This window comes from Planococcus citri, chromosome 2 (genome assembly GCF_950023065.1).
Source record: "Planococcus citri chromosome 2, ihPlaCitr1.1, whole genome shotgun sequence".
In the NCBI taxonomy this organism is placed as follows: Eukaryota; Metazoa; Arthropoda; class Insecta; order Hemiptera; family Pseudococcidae; genus Planococcus; species Planococcus citri.
In genome coordinates, this window is record NC_088678.1 from 55,737,370 (window position 1) to 55,764,343 (window position 26,974).

At 33.0% G+C, this 26,974-nt stretch overlaps 3 protein-coding genes across 3 annotated transcripts in view; 1 reads left to right on the forward strand and 2 right to left on the reverse strand.

Moving 5' to 3' along the window:
- egh (beta-1,4-mannosyltransferase egh) overlaps positions 1 to 15,321 on the forward strand; it is a 67,400-nt gene extending 52,079 nt beyond the window's left edge. Inside the window, exon 3 of the mRNA XM_065351466.1 lies at positions 8,168 to 15,321. Within this exon, the coding sequence (XP_065207538.1) occupies positions 8,168 to 8,740 (573 nt within the window). The 3' untranslated portion in view covers positions 8,741 to 15,321. The remainder of the gene's footprint in view (positions 1 to 8,167) is intronic.
- A 3,136-nt stretch (positions 15,322 to 18,457) lies between these two features.
- LOC135836561 (zinc finger protein 605-like) lies at positions 18,458 to 22,557 on the reverse strand. The gene is made up of 4 exons (XM_065351467.1): positions 22,356 to 22,557; positions 21,872 to 22,058; positions 21,583 to 21,695; positions 18,458 to 20,715 (listed from the first exon to the last, which is right to left on the reverse strand). Exon 4 carries the CDS (start codon positions 20,618 to 20,620, stop codon positions 18,986 to 18,988), a length of 1,635 nt encoding a protein of 544 aa, XP_065207539.1. The 5' UTR covers positions 20,621 to 20,715; positions 21,583 to 21,695; positions 21,872 to 22,058; positions 22,356 to 22,557; the 3' UTR covers positions 18,458 to 18,985.
- Positions 22,558 to 23,327: 770 nt separating this feature from the next.
- On the reverse strand, positions 23,328 to 25,657 carry LOC135836562 (zinc finger protein 583-like). The gene is made up of 2 exons (XM_065351468.1): positions 25,363 to 25,657; positions 23,328 to 25,234 (listed from the first exon to the last, which is right to left on the reverse strand). Exon 2 carries the CDS (start codon positions 25,064 to 25,066, stop codon positions 23,663 to 23,665), a length of 1,404 nt encoding a protein of 467 aa, XP_065207540.1. The 5' UTR covers positions 25,067 to 25,234; positions 25,363 to 25,657; the 3' UTR covers positions 23,328 to 23,662.
- Between the last annotated feature and the right edge of the window lie 1,317 nt (positions 25,658 to 26,974).

Here is a 26,974-nt window from a genome sequence, read left to right on the forward strand (position 1 = left end):
AAATTTATAGTTTTGCGTAGCACGTGGCTCCTTCAATTCACAAGATAGACTACTTGCGTACATAATGAATTTTGTTCTTCTCGCCGAGTACTATCACCACACGCCAGCTTTCCGATCCAAGTTGGAACATGTTCTGAGTTTCACCAGTTTAGAGACGCTGAGTTCGAAGATAAGTTTTTCCCTTCCCTACATTACTCCAATTTTTGTTGTTTTTTTTTTTTTGGTAAAAAAAACACTTGAATCAGTACAATTTGGTGAGTATACGAATCTGGTCTTTATAGGTCGACTTTCTGGATGGAAAAAACGTTTTTCAGTGTCTTTTCATTCATTTTTCGTAAGTAGGTACATATGTATTTTTTCAGTTTCTAAAAATAAGCTGCGAAATTCATCATTTTTTGCCCAAACATTAATTGACCTATTCATCTCGAATTCGTATTCACGCTGTAAATGAAACTGCTCTGCGGAACGACTTCTTTTCATGGTAATTTTTCTCAGTTTTATGAGTGAAAAATTCTATTTTTCATTTTTCTCCAGGATTTTTTTTTTGTTGAAAAATGGCGGATTTCAGGATAAAAAAGTAATACATATGTATGTATTTGAAATTTACCTACAAAATCAGTGATTAAAAAAATGTAAACTGGAGTAATTTGACTGCAACTGAATCTATAGTGAATACAGCGATGGGAAAATTTTTTAAAAGCTGCCTCAATTTCACCTCCTCGTTTAAAATTGAATAAAATCAACAAAAGATCCTGTCATTGGGGCACAGCATAATATTTTATTTGAACTTGAAAAAAATAGGAGGAAAACAAAACACAGGATTGGTTTGTCTGTTTTGAGCTGAAAACTGAGTGTTTAGTGTTAACTCTTCTAGACACCTATGATTTGTAAAATCTTCTTTCTTTCCTTCATATTTAAATTATTTTTTGAATTCTATTTGTAATTCTGAATGGCGCTCAAAATTGTCTTATTTAGGTTTTCTCACCTGATTAGAGACGGAAAATGATCAATTACCGGTGCGTTCAGATTTTGTAGAAGTTTTTATTGAATTCCTTTCTACCTAAACCCACATTACAAACGCCTCATTAACGTTAACCGACTACCCACTATCGCGTATGACAGATATTGAAATTCTCCTGCAATGAAGAAGTCGTATCGTATCGTTTTGGGAGACAGTAATAATAATACGACGTGAATGTAATTTCTGAAATCTCTGGATTTGTTTCAAAAAACAATAATGACGTAGGTACTCGGCGGCTGCATGAGCGACGAGCGTATAGAGCAGACTAAGACCGTTTTTCTTTCATCGGCTATTCAACGTGAACCTGTAATTCATTCGTGAAACTAAATATTACTCATAAATTGCCCGCTTCATTCATTAAACGGTATTAGAGATAAACGAGTATGAACCTAAATCATATTATTTTTACATCGGGTTTGGCCGACATACGTATCAAGCCAAGTATAGGCGGTAACACTTGGCTCGCGAGTGAGTGAGTGAGTGGTGCTGATGCTGTACTATGCATCATGTGTACAGATGAGACATATGATGACCGAACCGAACCTCTATCTTGATACAATTTTCTTTTCTCCTGCGCGCGAGAGAACTTTGACGTCAAAATTCAAGGTGTTGGTGGAATTGTGTCATATGGTTTGCCTGAGAAATAATCAAGAACAGAAGTACGAGTATTTCATAGAAATGTATACGTTCGATAGATAGAGATACGTAGGTTTTACTTTGGTGTTTGATATTTTAGTATTTTACACATACACAGCACACACCTACTATCCGCCCGCTTCGAACGGTATGGTGTGTTAAAATTAGATATCGTAATAGTCTTGACTCTTGAGTCGATGAACTAAAAGAGAGGAGTGTGGTTACGTATCGAGATATGATATTGTATTTTTATATAAAGATTAATTACTCATATGAAACTGGTTGGCGGAAGGACGAGCCTTTTAAATATAGGCTGTTTACTCGATACGCGTGTTCTGCTCGTAAGAATTTAATAGCGAATTAATCAAACAGAAGTGTAACGTTTTTTATGGCTTGTATCCTGACACTGGACTTGACAGCGTGAAGGCTCGTTGACGAGTGAAGGAGTAACGCAGGAGTGACTAAAGAGCTTTAGAGTGACTGGTTTGAAACAGTGTCGCCAAATATGAGGGTGAAAAATGAAAGTATACTATACATTATTCGAAAATTTTGAAAGTTGGAAAAAAGTACCAAAAAAAAAATACAAATTTGACTTATTGGATTTTTGTGGATACCCTGACTCGTAATGTTTGAAAAATTTGACAGCCTCTTCCCCAATATTTAAGTGACTGTGTCTATTGTTTGATATTTGAAGGGTACACTGAAAGAAATGATTTTCAAAACGTGTTATTCAGTCCCAAAATTGATGCAATGGTTACTGCACAGTACAGTAATTTTCAAATTACCTCATTTTGATGTAATGATTACATAGTTTAAATCAGAGAATGCATCAAATAATGGAATGAGTACATCGGCAGGATGGATTTATTGCATCACTTTTTAAAATTCATTTCTATGTTCTCATTACATTTCTTTGGGGATTCAGTCCTGCAGACATGGTATTCAAAACATCATTTGGTGGGTAATAATTACATCATGTAGTAAGCAATGATTACATTCCTTAAACATGACTGAGAACCTTGTAGTGATTTACTGAATACAGTAAACGATGTACTGAGTACATCGCCATGCTGCAATGAAATCCAAATCCTTTATTCCCAAACAGTGAAAAACATATAAATACGTCTTCTAGGGCCTAAATCAAATATTCTACTCGCGGCCAAGTCGTTAAGTGCAGGTAGTTAGGAACAAGAGGTCGCCGGTTCGAATCCCAGTTAGGTCGGAAAATTTTCGTAGGTAAATAAGGTCTTGAAAAATTCGATGCAGTGAGGATTATTTAGATGTGCGGAGAAACTTGAAATTGATATACCCCTAACCCCACTTTTTAAATATTGTTGAATAAAAGCGATGTAATGGTTACCGCACTTCTGTGTAATAGTTACTTCTCTAAATATGTACTGATTAATGCGTTTCATTCCTATACCAAAATTACCGCGTTTTAATGCACTGAGTGCATCGTTTTAATGTAACGATTACTGTTTATTTCTTTCAGTGTATAGAGAATTGAAAACGTCGTCGGTCTGTAAAACATGGAAAAGTTAGCGAAAATAAATTCTTTAAAAAACTGTTGATATTAATACCTACGATTGAGCTAAAAATTTAGAAAATATCTGTTCCGAAATAAAATTGAAAAATTTTTCATTTTCGCCCTTCCCCTTCCTTGGTGACTTTTCTGATGAAAACAGGTTAATTAAGTTACTTTCTTCACTAAATGACCAATTCAGTTACGATTCCTGTTTTTATGAATCTTGACAATCAAGGTTTGAATTTTGGGTACCTAATTAGTGATTAGATTCTCAATTCTTTAAAATTTCAAAATAAATTGCATCAAAATTAATTTAGAAACTTGATGGTCTTCGATCAAGGTTCGGTTTTTAAAAAAATCCAGTCATTATCAGATTTTTTTAAATCAAGGTTCAAAATTTTGAAATTTTCTTTTTTTGATGAATTTAATTTAGATTTTACAGCTTTCCTTCTCACAAAGGAACCTTTTGAACTCACACTCTCGGATTTGAACGAAACATAGCTAGATCGAAAAATAATGCTCTAAAATCCCCTATACCCAACATTCTAAGAGCGAATTGAAATTTATGGAAAAATTCGAAAACTTGCTGGAGGCTTCAAAAAGGTTCAATCGCTCTTGTTGAAAAATCCTATTTTTTCTGAAATTTACAAATTGGTCAAAAATTCACATCATTTTGAATTCACACTTTTGGAATCTCGCAATAACTATCTAAAATGGTCGAGAGGGTGTCCAGTAAGCACCGACTAATTTAATAAGTGCTAGAGCTCATTTTTGATTCTTCCAGAGCGATTTAAAATTTCTGGAGAAAATTGTAAAATTGCTGGAGACTCCAGAATTGTCCAAAACTCGTATAGATACGTCTTAGTTGTTGATTTATGGAAATCGAATCGAAAAATTATTCACATTGGTTCATTTTGCTGTGTAAAATTTATGTTTTTTAAAACAGCATGAAAATTGTCCTTGAAACAGGTTTTTTGAATTTCTTACATTTTCAAAAAATTTACTAAAAATGAACTTGGAGCACTTGAATTTTTTTACACGGAGTTTCAAGACTCAATCTTTTGATCTAGCTTGGTTTCAATCGCTCAGTTTGAAGAGTCTAATTTTGAAAGGTTCTCTTGTGAGCGTCATGAAAGTAATCTTATTCGCATAGAATCTAAATGTGATATTGAATGAATGAAGAAGTCGCCGTCATTTTGCATCTTGAGCTGTTTATGAAGTGCACCTAAATAAGTCTTATGCATTGCATTTCTCATTACCTTCATGCTTCGGCAATCTGAATACATTTGCCAAAATTTGTGCCTATGTTTTTTTCCCTTTTCAACGTCCCGTTGTAACTCCATAGTACAGAAGGAAATAACGATACTTATGAAAATATGACTCATTGAAATGACGAAAAACTTGACGTGTCTACATATGTAATATGTATATTGAACTCTGTGCAAATTCTATTAAAAATATTGTGTATTTCGGCCTGATAGAGAGAAATTTATATTCATAATTAAAAAGAATTCCAACCGTCGCGTTGACTCATCGAGAGGAAGAGGTTTATTTTAATACGACGAATTCCATGTACGTATTTCAATTCTTCTCGTAAAATTATCAATCAGTCGGCTTAAAATACTTCTGACATATGTTCTCGTGAATTTGCGTCCATTCTTCGACTTTATACATAGTACATTATATTTACGAAAGAAGTAAACCTATTTGACTATATGTATAGGTAAAAGAAAACGAATGAATACGTTTAACACATATTTGAAAAATCTCTCGACTCGTTAGTGAAGTTTAATTTCGTCTTCGATAATTAATTTAACGAGATGTTGAAAAGCATCTTTCGAAGCATTGTAAAAACAATAATTAACTCTGTATTTTTTCGCATTCTGATGCGAAGAGTCTATAATATGCTTGAACTGAAAAGACGACTTTCAAGCAAATTATCCTAAGTGTTGGTGATTTGTTTCGTTAGATGTTTGAGTTTCTTCGGAACCGAGATTACCTAATCTCTATGCCCGGATTACAGAACTTTTGTTGACTTTGTTGAGCAAATAGCCCAGTTTTTTTAATTGAAAATTTTCTCAAATTTTTCGAACATTTTGAAAAAATATGATAGCCTCTGTTGAAAATATTCCCTTTTTCAGCAGTAAGAGTAATTTTTCCCTGTGGGAGGAAGCTTCCACCTACTTCCCTCTCTATTCACGATGATAAACGTCAACTTGCTGCTAATTTGACGTTTTCACCGAGGACGAACGCGTTATCGTACGACAGGTGCCCCTACTTCAGTCCAGTAATGTTTAGTGGTTATTTTGGTACATTGCATTATTTTCAACGCGCAATTATAGGTGAATGGTCGTCGTACAGAGGTGATTCGATTGTCGGATGATTTGTCATTGTGGCCTTGACTCGTGGAATAATTCCGGCGATGATGTTACGTCATCATCGGTGTATAGTATTCTGTTTAGTGTGTAGTGTATAGTATACCTTTACCTGTGTATGGTGGAATTTTATGCCGCCGACAACAACAAACGTCGACGACGCGGAAACTAGGTTTGTGTTTGATTGACGTGTGCGCCGAATTGAATTACGTATATATCTTTTAGCCTATTCAAAGGCGGTAAATAATAGGTTTGGGATGTGTGTATTGGAATCGTCGAATATACATAGCTGCCAAAAAGGATATTGAATTTTAGATTATGTGTGATTTTTCAACTCGAAGTCGAATTAAGACGTCGATTTGTTGGTATGAATTGGATGGAAGTGAGTTTATGAAATCGATTTTTAGAATAACTTGGATTGTTGAAGCGTGTTTCTTTATACGAACGAATAAAAGAAACTGAACTCGGTGTAAATTTTGGGAGAAATTGTCTTGATGATGATTTTTGATGTTTGGGATCTTATGATTATGAAGAATCATTTTTGAGCTACGTTAGCCTGATGGTGACCCTGGGGGAGGGGGGGGGTGAAAATTAATTTTGTGGTCTTGGTTTGAAAACTGACTGAAGAGATTGAATAGAGGATGATTTCGATTCAGGTTTATTTTCATTTTTAGAAGAAGAGAGAGAGAGAGTGGATAAAAAAAAGTGAAGCTGAACGTGGACCTGATCGATGGGAAATCTAAAGTTCTACAACATGTCTGAAAGTTAACGCAGTAAAGCAGAAGAAGAGAAAGCTCGTTTTTTGGCATTTTTCTTTCTTGACGAACTTTCTGTCACGCTTTCACTCTACTTTTTCAAACTGTTCATTTGTGAAGTTGAAATTAGGCTTGTGGAATTTAATTTTGAAAGCTATTCTTCTGCATCTTTCGAAAATTTCGACTTTTCAACCCCTTGCTCACCTGCTTCAGCGGTTAATTCGCTCCACCTCCCTCTCAAAAAACAGTTTTTAAATTTTTCATTCAAGTATGTAAATGAAATTGAATCCATCAAAAAATAAATGAATCCATTATTTCTAAAACAGGCAAAAATTCAACTGCACCTACAAAATCCTATAAATATTACGAGAAGAAAATAAAAAAGTAAAAAAAAAGAGGAAAATTTCAAAATCGACAGTCTGTTGTATGATTTTCTTCTTAGTTGTGTTTTGTTTCTTATGTAAAAAGGGAGGGGTGTGTGAGTCGCAAAAAATGTTTTGAGAAAATTCGGGAATTTAATTTCAAAATTTCATCAAGGTGAACCGTTTTAGTATTTTTTTTCGAATTTTAAAAATTGCAATTTTTTGAAAATTTTTTTCATACTTATCCGACGAAAAATAAATTTAATAATTTTGGAAATTGGTGAAAAGTTGAAAAAAAATAATCTCGCTATTTGAGTGTAAATGAGATCACAGGGTGTCTAGCAAAATTTTGACCCTTCCCCTACTCTTCGAAAATTAAAATATTTGAAAAAGGATCCTTCTGAAAGTTGTGCTTTTGTCCTATTTTTTTCAATCATTGAACTTTTTTTATCAATCCTCTCATTTTTTCTCGAGTGATATTGAATTGAAAGGAAAAAAATCTGAAAAAATATTGATAACTCTCCTTTTAAAAATTGAAATATATCTCTCAAAAAAATGTCTTGGTTTTCCATCTTCAATTTAAACATTGAAATTTTCTTGTTGTAGAATTTTTGACATTTTTCTTTGGTGACGTAGAATTGAAAAAAAAAGACAATTGAAAATTTTGTCTCCTTTTGAAGAATTTCAAAATATTTGGAATAATGTCACGTTTTCCCATCTTCCTAAATCAAGTTTTAAAATTTTCGTTCATTTTTCAAAAATATTTTTCATGGGGAAAAAACTGAAAATTTAAAAATTTCGAAATGAAAAAAGTTTCAGGTGTTTCTTTGAGTAATTTTAAAAAATCTGATGAAATATTGAGAAGATGTTTTGCTTTTTTCTTGTTTTTTTATGTTGCTCTGCTTGTTAGACAGTTAGACACCATTAGACTATAGAAATGAAACGATCTGATAAATTTCCTTTGCAGGCCAACTCTTAATGTATTGACATTAGGTAAAAATCATAAAAATTGATGAGACTTTGTAAAACATCGAGCGAAATATCGAAATGAAGTGACATCGTGAAAAAACCCCACATAAAAAATTATAAAAACCGTCAAATTATCGTAGAAATAATTTGAAAGTTATGAGAAATGGATTGAACATCCTGGAAATATGAAAAATCCTGATATGGTGGAATGTTTTCATCATTTTTTTTTCAGCAATCAGCGCGAAAAATTCTAAGAAAATCTCCCATCAAAATTGAATTTCCAACCTACGTTATTTTGGAAAAAAGGGTCGTCCAAAAGTGAAAATTTGCTCATCTGAAAGTCTTCAAAAAATCGTCCTTTTTCATTTTTTAGTAGACAGCTTGCAAATATCTGCCTACACGATTGTGTTTTTTGAGTACTTTTTTTAGTTTCAACGAATTTGTAGATCAAATATTTTATTGTAAACAAAAAAATTGATCATTTTCGACGACTAACATCGTTGGTTTCTACTTTTCTGTTACAGGTGGCAGCCGAAAGACAAGTATCCTTCGACAACGGCCTGAACGGCTCGGTCGCCGAAGACTGCTACTTCGCCATGCAAGCCTACAAAGCCGGCTATTCTTTTAATTTCGTCGAAGGCGAAATGTGGGAAAAATCGCCGTTCTCGCTGTGGGATTTCATGCAACAGCGTAAACGATGGCTTCAAGGGGTTCTGCTGGTGGTGCACTCGCCCGAAATACCCATCCGGTATAAACTATTATTAGCTATATCGTGCTACTCCTGGGTCACGATGCCACTTTCGTCGTCGAATCTGTTTCTTTCGGCCTTTTTCCCTATACCTTGTCCAGGGGTGATGGATTTCTTGTGCGCTTTCATCGGCGCCGTCAACATCTACATGTACATGTTCGGCGTAATGAAATCCTTCTCGTTGTATCGTTTAGGTTTAATTAAATTTTCATTTTGTTTATTAGGCGCCCTTTGCGTCATTCCGTTAAACGTACTGATAGAAAATGTTGCTGTGATTTTAGGCTTATTTGGTAAAAAACATAAATTTTATATTGTCAATAAACAACTACAACCGTTAATTTCGGTATAACGACCACAACCACCACCACCATCATCGTTTTCTCTTCGATTCAAGTCGAAGAGGGTTTCTTCTTCGAATCATGTGTTGTTGTTGGTCTCTGAACTATTCTACTTCGATGTATAATTACGTAATTACGTATTATGCTGATCGTGTGTTTTATTATTGATTGTATCGATGAAGAAGAAGGAACCTGGTGATCGACTGATCCGCTGGCTGGATCGTGTGCTGCTGCTAGACTGTGTTGTTTCACTTCAGTTTTGTTACGTTACGGTTACGTTCCGTTCCGCGGATAAAAATCGACGTCGAGTTCTACCTATTTTGCTGACAAACAGACGTCGACTGAAGATCTCACCGTTGTGTGGTGGGCTTTGCTCTGTGTCGTTTGTTTTTTTTTTTTTTAATATTTAAGTGTGTTTCTTTTTGTCTTATATTTTATTTCTTCTTTTTTTTTCAAATTACATTTTTTTATTTACGATATTCGTACGAAAAAAAAGGCCATGTTACGTTAGAGTAATATGTGCTGTAAAATGTCACCTTGTAATTTTTATTTATTTTTTATTTTGTGCATGTCAGTGTTTATATTATGAGACGGACGTCCGCTGCACGTTCGATTACTTTACACGATTTATTTTTTATTAATTCGAGCCGACAATGCTTTTATACTTACCTTTTTTTTTGTTTTTTTCTATCGTCGCGTCGTCAGTGATTTCAATCCCTCAGTGAGAGGTAGCTATCGAAATTTTTGAACCATGTAGTACTCAGGATAATTTATTATAAAAAAAAGCATGCTTGTAATAGATTTTTATCAATTTTTTTTTATAGGACTTTCCATTTGTTACCAAGTTTATGTTTTTCTTTCTTTCTTTGCATAATTCTCTGTACTTATTAAGGTAATCGATACTTAATTTTTTTTCTTTTTCATTTACTCGTTGAAAGCGTTGTATTTTCCTTCTTTTTGTGTGTTTATGTGTGTGTAAATTGCTCGTATTTATTTTGTCCACTATTTTTTGTACGCTTTTATATTATGTTAATTGCCGAGGCTTATTGGTCGTTGGAATTTGTTATTGGTGCTCTCTGAAAGATACTCGATATACGGTATCGTCTTTCTAGAGGTTATTGAACTTGTTCAGTGGTGTTGTGAAGGTTGATGTTGTGTGAAAAGTGCGTCGAGAAGAGGGGTTTGCGAAAACTTGTGAAATCGGGCGAATGTTGAAAATTTCAAGTCCAAGTCCAAGCAATGTTTTTAGGGTTTTTGTTCAAAGTTGAGATATTTTTTTCAAGAAACGCGCTTTTGCACGTTACGAGAAAAATTGATAAAACTGCAAAAAAATCATTTTTCCTACCCTTCTCCATCCAATATAGGCTATTATCTCTTTCAAAAATATTACTATGTATGAGAACAATTGAAGAAATGTGCGAATAAATTGAAAAAAAATCAGGAAATTATGTGGTCGCTTTGCTCGTTGAATTAGAACCAGTTTCGAGACCTGTTTGAGGAGAAATTCTCTTCATAAATTTTTTTTTTTTTGTGTTTGTATTGCCTCACAAAAATTTACAGGGGCCGAAGGGGGGATTTTGAGCGTAATTTCATTCTTTTTCATTGAAAAAACAATCAAGAATTAGGAAGTAAAAACCAAACTTCTTCGAATAAACGATGTGGCTTTCAAAAAAATCGAAAATTTTTACATTTAGGTATTTCTAATCAAAACTTCGTCTTATTTAACGTATGGGATCCCCAGTGTAAAAAAAGAGGGATTTTGAGAGCATTAAGTAGGACTTTCCAGTCTAAATAAAATTTGGTAAATTCGACAGTTTAGAGATGAATAAATAATTTGACTCGACAGAGAGAAAAAAATTGCGAAGATTAGGAGGAACCAGAGACAGAGAGGAACACAGAATGTAATCAAAAATTTATAAAATCAACTTTGAACTTGGTGAAATTTAATCGATTCGAGTCGAAGTTAATTCAGTGGAGAATACGGTTCGAGAAAATTGGCAAAAGTTATAACTTACCTTTGTACTCTTACTCTCCTTCACCTTCCCCATCCCCACTTTTGTTTTCATAAGATGACAACGGTGAATTTTGAATGACTGTTTGTTATACCTATTAAAATCTTACTGCGAGTTTCGAAGGACCTTATCATTATTTGCTTTCGCTAAAGTTTGAAACACGATTCATTAGTGTAAGCAAATTCTAATCGATCTTTTTCTAGCTTTTTTTTTGAATTGCCAGCACGAACGTTGCAAATTCTGAGAGTAATTTTTTTGGATTTTGATATTCATTTTTTACCATTTTCAATGGGTCGTATCGTGCAATGAACGAATTTCAAAATTCGTGAACTGGAAAAGAGGACAATGTTATTTTTTGTATTGGACCAGAGAAAAAAAGATGATTTTTGAAAATTTGTTCGTTGATGATAAATTTATTGATAAGTTGAATGAGAACTTTTTTTTTAAAAATAAATTTTACCTCCCATTTTTTTTCAAATTGAATGTAATATTTTTAAAGAAAATGTGTTGTATTGATTTGATCGCGATAGAACCTCTTGTTTTGAAAAAACGAACCCCCCCCCCTCCTCCCAGTTCAAACCATGATTTTGGATGCTCTTTCTTGTAAAATTTAAAAAAATGATTTGAAATTGAAAATTAAAATTTTTTGATGCTTTGTTTTTTATAAAAAATATTCTCCAAATTTTTTTCAAATGGTTTGGGAAGTGTTGAAGTTTTTATCCAAATTTGAGCATTTTTCTATTGATACGACCTTAAATTTTTTATGATTATATATTTTTTGTTTCTAATGTTTTGAAACTTCTCGCATTTCTTAAAATTTGGGTGTTTATAATATTAAAAAATTGAGATGCAAAATTATTTTGAAAAAATGTGAGTAAATTGCCTCCTCCTTTTTTACCTCTTATTCTAGCTTCAAAGAGACTATAAAAATTGAAAATGTCAAGTGCAAAATACTCGAAAATCTAATAACAGTAGAAATATTGATTCAAATGCTGCAAATTTAAATTTCAAAAAAAAAAAATGTCTAAAATTTAATCTTCTGCTTTTTTTCTATCGAATTAATTCAACAGCCTTCGGGTTGCTTTTAAGAAAATAATTCGAGTAATTAAATGATGGAAAATTAGATAAAAGTTTGATTTTTTTAAAACAACGACTTTTGTTGGTAACTAAATTGAGTTCTTGTTGGCATGAAAATTTACATAAAGGGCATTATAATATAAAGAAGAAGTGGAAGCAACAGAATAAATTAAACCAATTTTCTTTTTTTCTCTTGAATAATTTTTTTTTTTTTTTAAATATAAAAGTGTCCCTTTGGCTGAATTTTTTTCAGTACATACCGATCACTTTCAAGTATTCATTCGAGTTCAATTTCCTCGATTACAAACAATCCTTCGCAGGTACTCGTACCTACGTTGATAAGTTTATCGAAGCTTTTGAAAAAGAAACCACGCGCGATAAAAAAGCTTTCGACTCGTAGTAATTTTATTTATCGAATCGAACTTGTCAGCTGTTTTAAAAAAATGGACCTAAGTACCTATTTAACGATCAGGCATAAAGTGGTCAAGAGATTCTCACTTTTGTTATTTAATGTTTACCTATACTCTTCCTAATTGATAAAGTAACTCAAAATTGCCATCATTGTACATGATAAAAGACGAAAACCCCTATGTAAATATTTTTCAACTATTTTTACTCATTTTTCAAACAATAAAAGTGTAAAAATTCGCTCTACACGAAAGTGAGACGAACATAAGAAGACGTGTAAATTGACGTGTTGCCTTCTTGAAAGAACAGCTTTGATAGGGTAGTTTGGACAATACATGCCATTTTTATTATCCCCCATACGACTCAATTAAGTACACTAAACTCGAATTTACAACTTTCTTTTCTCTTCTTCATTGTTTCAATTTTTTTTTTTTTTTTTTTGAGTGATGTTCTCAGAAATTTTTCACCTGTATATTCTCTAATTCTTCCATTTGTAGGTGTGGTAAAATTTACGCGACGAAGTAGACTTATTTTGTCGATTTTTGGAATAAAAATGAAACAAAATTATCTAATTTGCTCGTCATTACAGAGCTTATAATTTTTATACGACGACGGTTGTAATAAAATACGACCGAGTGGACGAAGCGAAAAAAATTCACCACGTCGTATACATATAATGAATACCTCATTTATATTTATATACCTACGCTAGACGTATTATATCTCGACTCGAAAACGCTTAAAAACTCCTCGTATAAATTAAGTAGATATATAAATTTTCAACACCTTGAATTTATTATCTCTACACGAGTAAACTCTTTATTTATTTTATCGGTCGCGTAATTCGCCGAGCGATGATTAAATTTCGTACGATAATTAAAACCTTACTTAGTCTATGGCAAAACGCAATCGAACTCGAAAATTTTTATTAAATTTCCATAACGAACAAATTTTAGACTTAATAGATACCTTTTTTTTTTTTTTTTTCGTTTCTATTATTAATCACGTGTATTTGTAAATTCGATCGAGTGCATTATTTTAATAATACTGGTTCCTAAAACAGAAACAATTTTTTCGAATTCAACTTAATTATTTTATTAATCGTTGTTACTATTTTTGTTGACTGTGTGTTTATTGTTGAAAGTTCTTTTTTTTCTTTTTATTAATTTTTAAGGTGTACTCTTTTCTTACTCGTAGGACACGAATGGGCTTTAAATATTATAGATTAATTTTGTATACTGTTTTGTTACAAGATGAAATCTACCCTGTATGTCTCCGGTATTCGGGCCCCCTCCCCCCTCCTCGACCCTTGTCTCTGAAAACCGGAGATATTCGACCATTTATGATGTACGTGTATAACGACGAAGCGTGCAAAAAACACATATTTTTTTTATTGTATAGAATATTTTTTTCTTTTGTAGTCTCGAGCGATATTTTATATTATTTATTTCTTACATTTATAACGCACTTAGATTTTATACGGTATCATTATATACTCTGTAATCATATTAGAAATGTTAGGGCAGCACTTTGCATTTCCTCTGTTTCCCTATTGACCCCATGAGCCCCCGTATTTGTCAATCGTGTTAAGTTGTAAGTTAATTTAGATCTCAAAATAGCTGACTTTTCGGGGGGGTAATGTATCATTGCGATCAGTTGACCGGAGTTTGGTGCTATATTCGAACATGAGACCGGATTTATTTGATCGTATTAGGCAAAAGATACTCGTATTTGATGAGAAACTGGTGTTTTTATGATGATGGATATTTAAAAAAAAAAACTCCTTGTATATATAAAATCGCAATTTATTGGTTATGTTTCTCTTGAAAAATTTTGTTACTTAATTTTTAAAGTTTATTTTTTATACGTGTTGGAAATTTCAATGTGTTTTTTAAATTCGAAAAAAATAAAATGTGGATTTTTTTGGCCCAAAAACAGGAAACTTGGTACTTATGTTTTTTTTATATAGGCAAATGATGGATTACTTTTTTTTTTTACAATAAGACTCTTATTAGTAATTTATTGGTGTGCTAGTCCGTCCAAGGATATATTTATTACTTATTATTATTATTATTATTTTTTTAGAAAGTATTATTTACATATTTTTTTTAAATTTTAAATTTGAATCTTTTTTTTTTAAATGTCAAAATTGAAAAATTTTATTTTTATAAATTGATTCGGTTAAATCAACAATTGATGAAAATCTTCAAAACCTGTAATCATGTTGAAATTTCCATATTTTAACGATTAATAAATAATGCCTACTACGAACCTAGGAACCTACATGCAGACGAATTTTGTATTCCATGTAAATAATATTCGCATTAGTGTTATTGAACCCTTTTAATATTATCACGCAACTCTTTATTTACTATTAGGACTTTTTGACTTTTTTTTTTGTTTGATTTTTTTACCTACTCGTATTACGTAGTTTTGCTCTCGTTATGTGTTCGGATTATCTGGTACATTTTAATTTTTTTTACTCGAGTTTCGATCCGAAACAGGATTAAAGTACAAAATTTAACGATGTCGTTTACTTGATGATCCGATATGGCGAGGTATTACCTGCATAATATAAAAAATACTTAATAATCGTGATGTTTAATTTTGGCATCTGTAGAATTATGCCGGAAAAAATAATAGTGCTTCGAACTTTCCCCTTTTGTGTAATTTTACCTCACTATTGATTGATATTATGCTACTTATAGATATTGAAATTTCGAACAAGAACCCGTATGAACGTATCTATCTACCTATACTTAATGAACTGATGTTTATGAAAGCATTTTAGAAATTTTATCTATGTATTACATTGGACCAAATATCGTAAACGATGAATATTTTTGTGTATTTTTTTGTTTAAGTTGTTTTTTTTTTTTACATCGCTCATTTCGTGTAAGTAACGCCTTTTAAACATAATATGCCTCTTTATTTTTATTGTATCGCATTGTATTAAAAAATTTTTGTTACTTAAATCATGTGTCTAGAATAGATGGATTTTTTTGAATGTATGCCATTATATATGTGTGAATGCTGTGATGTGAGTTTTCACTATTTTATTACACTTAAATATAATAATCTTTCTTTCTTGTGAATTTTAATTTATTTTATTATGGTGTTCGGATCGATATTTTTTACGTTCTTGGATGAGTAAAATGATGGCCGGACTCGACAAAACATCTTACTTATCAGAATAGTGGGTTTATAAGGTGTTAGAAAATTTGGATGAATTTTTTTTAGCCAAAAGTACCGACCATCATCACTTAAGTTCAGGCTAAAAAAATTGCAAAAATGATTAAGAAATGATTCGATAAGGTTCTGCCAAGATTTGAACCCATTTTGATCGGCCATGTGCAACCTTTTTCAAAAATTTCAATAATGGCCCAATTTTAGGCTCAAAAGTTTTTTAAGAGTGGTCAAAAATATTTTCGTCGAAATATTTGAAATTTCTTGCAAAAATCTCGAAAATCATGGGTCAAGTTTAGACTTGACAATTTTCTAAATTGTTCAAAAAAAAGTTTTGATGAGAATTTTTGATTTTCTGTCAAAATTTCAAGTCATCGATTGATGGATTGCATATTACGTTAAGTACATATCTCTAAAAACCCCGGAAATCATAGTCAATTTTATGCTTTTTATAGGTCACAGAACACTCCTTTCAAAAATATGAAAAATCACGACTCCAATTATTATTTAGGGCTCAAAATTGATCAAAAATGCTTAGAAAATGGAAATTTTTGATTTTATAAAAGTCCAATAATCATGATCTAGTTTTAGGCTCAAAATTCTGTAAAAACGCTCAAAAAAGTGTTCATCGAAATATTTGAATTTCTTGCAAAGTTTTGACTCATTTTGGTGCGTCGTGTAACTTTTTTTTTTCAATTCCCAGAATTATGGGCCAAGCTTGGGCTTAAAATTTTTGGAAAGTGCTAAAAAAAATTGTAGTAGAAATTTTTGATTTTCTGCTGAACTTTTAAACAATTTTTCTCATGGTTGGTTTGGTAGATCGCAAAACACGTTTTTCCAAAATTCCAAAACTTATACTCAATTTTGAGTTCAATTTTTTTTTAAATGCTCAAAACAATGTTTTGTTGAAATATTAAAATTTATCGCGAAATTTTTATCCATTTTGATTGGGTCACACGTCATTCTTTGAAAATACCGAAAATTACAACCCAATTTTGAGCTCAAAATGTTTCAGTTGTGTTTGAGACAAGTTTTGATGAACATTTTTGATCTTCCGCTGAAGTTTTAATCTACCTTCTCAATTTGTTCTGTCACAGAAACATTTCTCAAAAATTCAAAAAATTATGACTCAATTTTGGGCTTAAAATTCTTTAAACATGCTCGAAAACATTTTCGTTGAAATATTTGAATTTGTCGCAAATCAAAAAATCTCAAAAAAGTTTCGATGGAAAGTTTTGATTTTCTACTATTTTAATCTAATCTGCTCAATCGCATCAGTTACATGACACATTTTTCAAAATTTCAAAATACCAAGTACCAAGGATATACCTAACACAAACTCAGAATTTTTCAAAAAAGCTCAATAAAATTTTGATGGAAATATTTGATTTACTGCCATAACTACTTTGATCGGTCGCATGAAATCTTGTTTGAGAATTCCGAGAATCATGACCCAATTTTGAAATCAAAATTCTTTTAAAACGTTCAAAAAACATTCTTGTTGAAATATTTGAATTTCTCGTGAAATTCTAGGAAATGTTTCTCCTTTTTGGCTTAAAGTCCTTCAAAAAATATAATTAATTAGACTGTAGACTATAAATTCTTGTTTGAGAGGTTCAAAATAATTATGTAGGTACTTATTATGATGATGATGTGATCCTCTGCATGACTTTTGAGCTTCATTTTTGAGTTTTGTCCCTTCCAATTCGTGAGTTACGTTTGAAGGCGACCTTAAATTTGAATTCAGCGTTTCTTAAAACGCCCTCTATACTGAATTTGAATTTTTTTTTCTTCAGCCCTCTCAAAAAAATGATAAAATAATTCGAAAAATCAAAATAATTTCATTCTCGAATATCTAGGTCATGTTATTAGGCGAATAAATTGAAATGCAATTCGAAAACGGTTCGCCTTTGTAGATTCTGGATATGCAGCTTATTCGACATTTTGAAATCATCGTAACAGTGTTACTTTGACTATTTTGACCCACAAAGCTGGTTGTGGTATTAGGAGAATATAAAATGTAGAAGGTCGCTAGGTTCAAATTTTCAACTGGTCAAGGAGTTCGTTATTATTTCAACAGATAGCGCCACGTATCCACAAGAAGTAAGAACTTGAAATTCCCAGTTATTTGCAAATGCCAGCATAGTTTGTTAATATTTCGAGAGATGGCGTTAGGCATCCGTTAGCATTAAATTAAATTTTAAACTTGATGTTTTTGAATATTTTTCGTCACGGTCGACGATATTTTTAAAAAACATTTCAAGCATAAATTTATATTTGTTTTGAGTCTGAACTCGAAATTGGCTTCGAGAGGCGAGGTGCAGAATTTCAAATTTAGCTCAGTCGAAAGTCAAAAGTAATATAGCTCTTCAAAAATCAGAATTCCTGTAAGACCTCTCAATCAAGAACTTGAAATCATTTCAGCACAGAAAGGAGGGGGAAAGCATGAAATCAGCAAAAAAATTCGATCATCTCACCTTCACTACGTATTGAAATATTTCTAGACATATTTTTGAATCCCTTAAGCCCTTTGACACTATTTCGGTGACAAAACCAGGAAACAAACTCGAATATTGAAATTTTATGAGACAAAAATTTATGGTCAGTGATTTGAATTTCGAAAATAATTATTTTTCGGAGGATTGTTAGGTATTTTATATTTTTCAATACTTGTTTTTAATGTAGAAAAAAAAAAGCTTAAATCCAAGATGTCACACATTCAGATGTTGGGTACATTATTTCATACATCTCTATCATTACCTGCATAATCCATAGTTGAGAAATAAATATTATGATCACATCGAAATATTTAATTACCATTTGCAATGAAATACCTAAATGAAAAAAATGGACGAGTCTTACATTTTTTGATAATTGGAAATGTATTTCTTCAGTAATACATACCTATTTTAAAATAAATTACTATGCGCCTTAAGCACATTGAAAATAAATAAAACAATTATCGAGATGACTTAGTCACAATTCACACAATGGCGTATTGTATCGCCAACTCATACAGAGCAAATAACCATCGATAAAAAACCGAAACAACAAAATATAAAAATAATACGTAAGAACCAAGCGCAAGAAGAAAATTTACGAAATCGTTCAATAATAATATTAAATTTTTACACTTCATAAGCATAGGTATACGTAGGTAATTATAAATTCTGACTTTAGGATAAAAATAGGTAAGTACATATATAAATATAAAACTGCTAAAAACAAGACTTTTCGTGAACACAACAATTAAATGAAACTGAAATCTCTATTTCTAAAACATAATACATACAAAAACCTGAGAACTTGAGGTACTTAGCACATGGTAATGTTTTACTGTGCTTGTGCCTCATTTAACACACTATACCCACATTACTCTCTTGGTAGCGAGTACTAGACCAATAGGTATTTTCAAATTACAGAAAAACTTTCCTACTGTATTTAAACGTATCATTGTTTTGATACGTTTATTCGATAAAAAAAAAGCGACATATTATTGAGCTAAAAATTCGCGACTTTCATTCTCGAAATTCAATACGAATGCGCAGCAAAATTCTAGGTAAGCTGAGTGTTTCAATCATCATCGTCAATTACAATGTAATCTTTCACAACAGGTTCAACGTGTTTTTTCGCACGAGTCGGAGTTCGTCCAATTTTCAACGGATCATGTTGAGATGGTTCTATCTTGAGGGTTTCACTAACATTCGCGAAGTCTTCGACGACCGCGACCCTCAAATTAGGAAAATTCGCCTCGAATTGCGAATCTAAATTAACGTCGCAAAAATTAAATGAAACAGGGGTTTCGTCTTCTTCGGGACTGACTTGCTCGTCATCTTCGAATAACGATTTAACCCTTAAATCCAAATCTTTACTAACTCTTTTTATTGGTCTACCTGGGTAAAATTGTTCTTCCGAAACGTAATCACGTTTTTTTGAAAATTCGTCTTCATCGACCGTTGAATCTAAATGCTGTCTAAACTTTGGCGTGTTCTTGATTTTGAGTTCTTTTTGACGTGCAACTGACTTGCTGTTTACGCTAGTTTGGGTAACAATTTTCTCCAATCTTTTCAAAGCGTTTTTTCTCGTGTGATCTTTCTTCTGGTGATTTTTCCACACATGACGATTCAAGATCAATTTCGAATTGAAGGTAGCATCGCAAACACCGCACGAAAATCGAATCACTTGCTGCTGCGGTGGCGGCAGTTTGAGCGAACTCGGTAGTCGTAAATCTCCTACTACTTCGTGAAAATTTCTATAATGTTGCTCCAGCACCACCTCCTGTTTATGATGGAAATCACAATAATTACACCAGATGTGCGTATCTATGGACACCTCGCGACATTTTAGTTTATGAGTAATCATCGATCTCTCCCAATAAAAAGTAGTTTTGCAGAGTTTACAGGTGAACGGTCGAACTCCCGTGTGAAACCTTTCATGGCGCAATTTACTCGAGATCGTAGCGAAAGTATTAGGACAATAAGAGCAACATAATTCATTGGTGTATACCATTTCTACACCACCTGGTGTTATTAAACGTTTTTTAGTACGTGGTTTTTTGACATTCGTAGTCGTTATTTTAGCGAGTGATTCTTCAACCGTAAGAATATCCTTATTCTCAAACTTGGATGATTTCGAGCTCTTCGCATTCTCTTCTTTTCGGGGTTTCGGTAAAATTTTTTGTACATAACCGCTGCTTATATTACTCAGAACTTTAGACGAAGGTTTACGATTTCTACGTAGGTTCATTTTACGTATTTTCATCTTACGCCTTTCCGATTCGATATCGGCTGGTTTTTTCGCTGTGACTGCGGGTTTGGACACGGTGCTAACCAAATTATTATGGCACTCTCTATGGAAACGATTTATATGCGTTCTCAGTATGGCTAAATTGTTGAACGTACACCAGCAGAAACTACAAGTGTACAGGCATGATCCAGTGTGTGAATCTTGCTCGTGTTTTTCTTTATCGCATCTCCTTCTGAACGTAAATGGGCAAAATGAACAGGTGAATTTAGCAGAACTGTCAATCAAATCTTTCTTAGTTTGTTCCGGATTAGGCTGTTCGATCTCATGCATGCGTTTCTTGTGAAGTCTTAATTGAGTGATGTCTGCAAATATCTTTTCGCAAGTAAGGCACATGAATAATTTCTCATTTTCAGGATTTCGATCAAGTCGTTTCGAAGGAGATGCAGTGGTACTGTTCTGCATTTTTTTCTTCAAGTTGTCATTAGATTTGTCTGAGGTGGTTTTCAGCCTTGGTTTACACGAACGATGTGGACTGGTTCTGGATTTTGAAGTAAACTCTGTGGACAAAAATTGAAACATTAGTTCCTTACTGAGCTCTCCTGTAATAATTTTAGGCGTAGGTATTTGAATTATGTGAATATTTAGAAATTAAATATTATTTTGAACGTTTATTTACTCGAAAGTAATTTCAACAAATTTTGATAATATTGACATAATTTTATATTATGTAGAAAAATGAATTAAATTCGAGGGTGAGATGATTGTTTTAAAATGGCAATTTTTTCTCCAAAAGTGGCCATTTTCAAAAATCCAACAGCACCTACGCACTTGAAAAATAATTTGTTTTCAAATTTTAAGGAAGTTGCGTTCCAAATCTAAAATTCCATTTAGGCTCCAATTTCAACACGCTGAATTGATTGGAGGTGGCTTAAGACGTTTTTGAGTCACCAACGATATTTTGGAAATTTCAGATTTTCATGAAATTCCATAAAAGCTATACCTACAAAGCTACAAAATAACTGTAGCAGTAGTATGTATAATCGCGATTGGTTATTAGAGACTTATGTGGTCGATCATACCCCATTTTTTCAAAATCTAGGGCTCGTACTCAATTTTTTCCAAAAAAAAAAAAGGTAACTTTGGAACCAAAAAAGAGCAAAACAATAATGCAATAAAAAAATCACCAAAAAAAACAAACAAAAAGAACGGAACCATTAGGAGGTAAATAAATACAAATTATTTTCAATAATATAGAACCGGCGAAGAGCAATGTGAAATGCTGCATTAATTTCCGAAAGACCAACTCGAATTTGTGAACATCAATCAACGTATGTATCTTTCACAGCCATATGAACGATCAGTCGATCAATCAATTATAATTCTGAAAACAATAATGTTACCATTTTCACTCCAATTAAGTATACCTTTATCGATGTAAAATGTAATTAGAAACGCTGCTGGATGGCGATGTCGTTAAACACAATCTTCTAAACTGAAGATAACCTCGTAGACAGATAAAATGCTTCAGGAGCTGGAGCTGAAAAATAATACCATGTTTACTAGGTATTATATATATTTAAAAAAAGAAGAAAAGCTCAATATAGAACTCTGAAGTATAAAGAAGAAGTTGAAAAGTAAACAAGAGAAAGATTTAAGACAGATAATTGCAATGCTGACTAAAGACATCGTAACGATGAAAAATAAAATACGTACTTTTCCTAGTAACTTCATGAATCAATTATAGAAGAATCTCGTTGATCAACCAACTCGAAACTGAAATATTGGCTGTCTTTAAAATTCGGTAATAATGCCAATTCGAATATTCTAAGATTAACAACGATCATGCATCTAATTCAATGGACTAGTTGTATTCTCGAAGGAGGAATTATAAGTGAAAAATCTGAAATCAAATCGATGGTGGATTAGGAACAAAAATATTCAAATCGTAGAGATTTCGGTGAAATCAACACGTGACCGGACTATCATGAATAGTAAATTCGTTCGTAATTGTTAGATGCTCATTATGGAACTTGAAATGTGTCACCGAAATAAATTTCTGGATTAGGATTACTACCAAGTGATACATAGATAACACTACATTGTAACACAATTCGAAAAAATCATATTGAAATTTGGTGAATACTAAGCAAGGCAAAGCAACAACAATCGTGAAAGTATAGGAATTTAGTAGACTTACGTTTTTTTCTAACTCTAGTCTTCGGTTCCCATAAGTTATATCGCAATTACATCATGAAAATGAAATTAACAAAAACTCCATTGATCACAGACTCCGGTAAATTCATTTGTCTATCACCCTTACCTTATCAGTATCAGTATTACTCAACATGTTTTAGTTTACTGAATACGAATTGTCAAGTGTACCCCAAAATATGGACGTATTCGTCTCATCTGTATAGAGGCCAGAGGGTGGAAGAGAGAAGAGAGGATTGGTCTTTGGTAATTGGTATCTGGTGGTCAAAATCAAAACTCAGACTTGAAGTAACTAGATCCTCATTTTTGAAAATAAAACACGTACATTTTCATAATTTCACCTTCAATTTTCAAAATTTAGAAAAATCGAAAACTTCATTCATTCCTTGAAAGATGGAAAGTGGAAACAAACGCCAAAAAGAAAAACATTGCTGTTGCTCCACTCGCCTGATTTCCCTAATCTTCATCGGTCACTCATTCAATATTTTTAAAAATAAAATCTCATAGAAATTGCATAATATGATGATGTTAAGAAAATAAAAATAATGAAACGCTCGCTATGAATGAATTGAATCACAAACATTTTCCAGAAATTGAAGTAATCGACGACTTTCTTGAAAGATTTCTTCTGCTTGAATATCAAAATTTAACACCAATTTTGAAATAGTAGATTATGCAACTAGGGAGATAATGTGATTTTCAACAAATTTTGAGGTTTATTTCCCGAGTGAAGCGAGGGAAGTAACTCAAAATGGTTGAAGATCACATTATCTCCCTTGTTCCATAAAATATTTTACGTTTTTAAGGGAGAAAATCGCTAGTTTGTCCACCGAGCGATTAGCGAGCGGGAGATAATGTAGCGGATTATCTCCCTAGAAACGTAAATGAAAATTTTACTCGTACATAAAATATTATCTGTCTTCATTTTGATCAGTATTAACACAAGGAAACAGATTCGTTCAAAATTCAAACATATTTTTTTTCAAAAGCATGACAAATTAATTAATAATAAATTAATATAGATTACAGCCAACATTAATGGTCGCAAAAATGGTCAAAATAGAAGATGAAAAATCACAAACATATAAATTAAATTAAAAAACAATAACTTAATTTGAGCAAATGCAAAATAATATCGAATATCTTTTTCGACGTTTCAGTGTAACAACATATTACGAGTAATGAAAATACTTGAGTGGAATAAAAATAAGTTAAATACCTAAAAACTAGTGGACGAAATAGTAAAAAACATGGTAATCCTCAAAAAAATTCACAGCACATAAGCGTCAACTTTTAATCGTCAATTACGATGAATTCTGACCAAAGAGCTTCATCATCGTCGTCCATTCTCTCATCAGGTTCTTCCTTAATAAAGACCGGCGATTGTTTTCCAGCAGCATCATTTTGAAGGGCATCTGAAGAATGATTTTCTTTCTGAAGGAAAGATTCGTATTCGTTCAAATCAAATTCGTGCGTATTTTGATAGTGCAGTTCTAAATTGGTTCGCACTTTGGTGCAGTAATCGCAAAAGTGGCACCAAATCATGTCATGCATATCACCACATTTCATTTCGTGATCAGAACACGTACGCGGTAAACGGAATACCATTTCACAATCTTTGCACTTATATGACCATTCACCGGTGTGGATTTTCTCGTGTAATTGTTTTGAATACACATTTGCAAAAAAGTTCGGGCAATATGAACAGAACAAATCATCAGCGTAGATCATTTTCACGCCACCAGGAGTATGATGCTTAGGTACAGAATTCGATTGGTTCACACCTTCGGTATACTTTTTGGTTGATTCCAAATCTGTTGAAACTTCACGTTTTCTTCGTTTACGTTTTTTCAACGAAATATGTTTACCATGGGCTTTTCTTTCGTGCCTATACACGTTAAATTTAGCAGTGAATCTCGAATCGCAGTAGGAACATTTGAAGGCTCCATTTTTCGAGCGTTTTCGGACAACGTTGGAGTTACTAGCTTGGCACTCTGGGCGATTTAGTACAGCGTTCGAGTTATTAGCTTGACATTTTGGACTATTTTGGACAGCGGTCGAGTCAGTAGCTTGACATTTTGCGGAGAATTCGTGTTTTCGTAACCAGTTGACGGAAGAAAATACTTTTCCACACTTTGAACAAGCAGTTTGCTCTTCTTTCTTGGAATTTACGCCAGAAATTTGCGGTGCAAACTGTTTTCGTTCTTTGTGGTCGTTCCTCTCGTGAATGAGTAGATTTCCGAACCGTAAGAAAAGTCGAGTACATTTCTTGCACTGGAAAGGGCGCAGCTTACCGAGAGAAGTTTGATGAATCTGTCTCAAATGTTCTTTAAGGTTGCTCTTCTGAAGTATCAACTCGCATACGGGGCACTTGACAGCTTCTTGAAAGCTCTTACAGTCATGACCTGCCAAGTGTTTCTTATATTCGACTGAACCGAGCAGTTGTTTTTTGCACTTGACGCACGTGTAAGTTTTTTTCGGGGGCCCACGTCCGGTACGGATCACACGGTTGAAATGAGATGAATCTCGATGTACATTCTTCATATGATTTTTGTACATCGATATTCCATGCAGTCTTTTTTCACATAACGAACATGAGTAAATATACATTTTCATGGGACAGTATAGTACACCAACTATTTTCGGCGTTTCGCTTTGTTCAACAATACTTTTTGGAATATTTACGGTGGGATTCATCTTTGAATCACGTTCGTCGTCTGGCTTATAATTCAACGATTCTTGGTTTCTTTCGATGTCAAGCTCACTGCCTTGAGAGCTCAGCGATGTTAGTTTTCATACTTGATTTGGTTTTAAATCGGTCAACAGATGTCTCATTATAGACCCAACTACAGTTTGTTATTGATCCTGTGTGGGAAAAAAACGCATTATAAACTAGAATACGTGTACAGCAACAATGATTACATAGATTGCTACGAGAAACAAGAATGTAATTCTAATAATTTACAGCTGTTACCAAAGGAAATTTAACTTACAATCAAAATCGAACTGGAATCGCATATACGAATTCTTACTGAAGATGAATTACTGGAGTTGATGGAGATACAAGTCTCATCCTTCGTGACTTTTTCAATTAAATCTTTTTACAGTAGTTGGGCAGGGCAAATCTGGAAATGCAGGACGACAGAAGCGACGACTCGACGAGCAACAGTTTGAATTTGAGATCAGATGAGAGGGAGATTCCAGATTCCGGTTGAGCAAAGCAAAAGGGTTGAATTTTCAAAATCAAAACAACACCTCGTGACAGTCGTGACACGCGTCAATTTAGAGAGAATGTTCTGGTTTACCTCCGGGTAAACCACCCACAGGCGAGAATAACGTGTACCTTAGGGAATGTTACGATCAGGTTTACCTAGGGGTAAACCCCGACAAAAATTTCAAGGAATGTTACCATGTATGTTTACTCGAGAGTAAACCCAGACAAAATTTTTAATTTTATCATGCATTTGGTGAGATAAGATTTTGTTTTCAGTGTTGGGGGGGGGGGGGGGGCGCGCTCGGCTTCGCCTCGCGCGTGTCCGTATCTCCTACTTTTGCTACGCGAGTACTCCTCGTGAATCGGGCGCTTCGCGCCCTCGCGGCCCCTCAAGGGCCGCACTCGGAGCAAGAGCTCGCTTCGCTCACTCTGCACTTATTCGGTCGGGCGCTTCGCGCCCTCCCTCAATATTAACATATCGGCATTTAACCTAACCTTAACCTAACCTCTCTTTAATAATTACAAAATCATGCCGAATAGGACCATGCTGCTTTCTAGTTTCTACTGCTCAACGATACAATATTGTCCAAAAAATTCATTATTCTATAAAAAAATCAAAAAAATTGATTAAAATAAAATCAATTTTCTGTCAAAATCAAAAATCAACTCGTAAATGGTAAAAATGAAAAATTGTAAAAAAAATTGAAAAAATTTGTGCTCAAATAAGAAATAAAATAAAATAATTATTTCATATTTGCCTAATGCCTACACAATATTTTATTATTTTATCTGTCAAAATCAAAATCAAGCAAAAATTGAATTATCAAAAAAAATTGATTTCAGGGAATGTTATGATGCATGTTTACTTAGAAGTAAACCCTAACAAATTGATCAACGAATGTTAGGGTGCATGTTTACTCGAGAGTAAACCAATACAATGAATTAATGTGCAGATTTACCAAAGGTAAACCTAAAAATGGACTTTCCTTGAAGTACACTTCATTCTCACCCAGGATAAGGGTAAACCTTGTTTTGGTAAACCTGTGTTTTTACATTCTCTCCAATTCGACTTCTCAGACAGTCGTGACCTATTTTTTTTCTGCTTCATAAAGAGCACAACAGCACGAATACAACGGTTATTACCAGTTTAATGTGTAATTTACGGTACGAGACAAATAATTTTTTTTTTTACCATTATATAATTGTATTTTTAATTTTCAAATTTTAATTTTACTGAAGGAAGTGGAACGTGGAACGAATAAATTTTGGTTATTGGATACCCGATAAGATCGTTTGAGCTATGGGTTATGGGATGGGATGATGATGAAAGCCGAGCGAAATTCAATTTTGTACATATGTGATGTTGCATGTTGCACAATATATTATTTTAT

Coding starts and splice junctions, on each gene's coding strand:
- LOC135836562 (XM_065351468.1), bottom strand. CDS start 25,066: ATGAATCCCACCGTAAATATTCCAAAAAGTATTGTTGAACAAAGCGAA.
- LOC135836561 (XM_065351467.1), bottom strand. CDS start 20,620: ATGCAGAACAGTACCACTGCATCTCCTTCGAAACGACTTGATCGAAAT.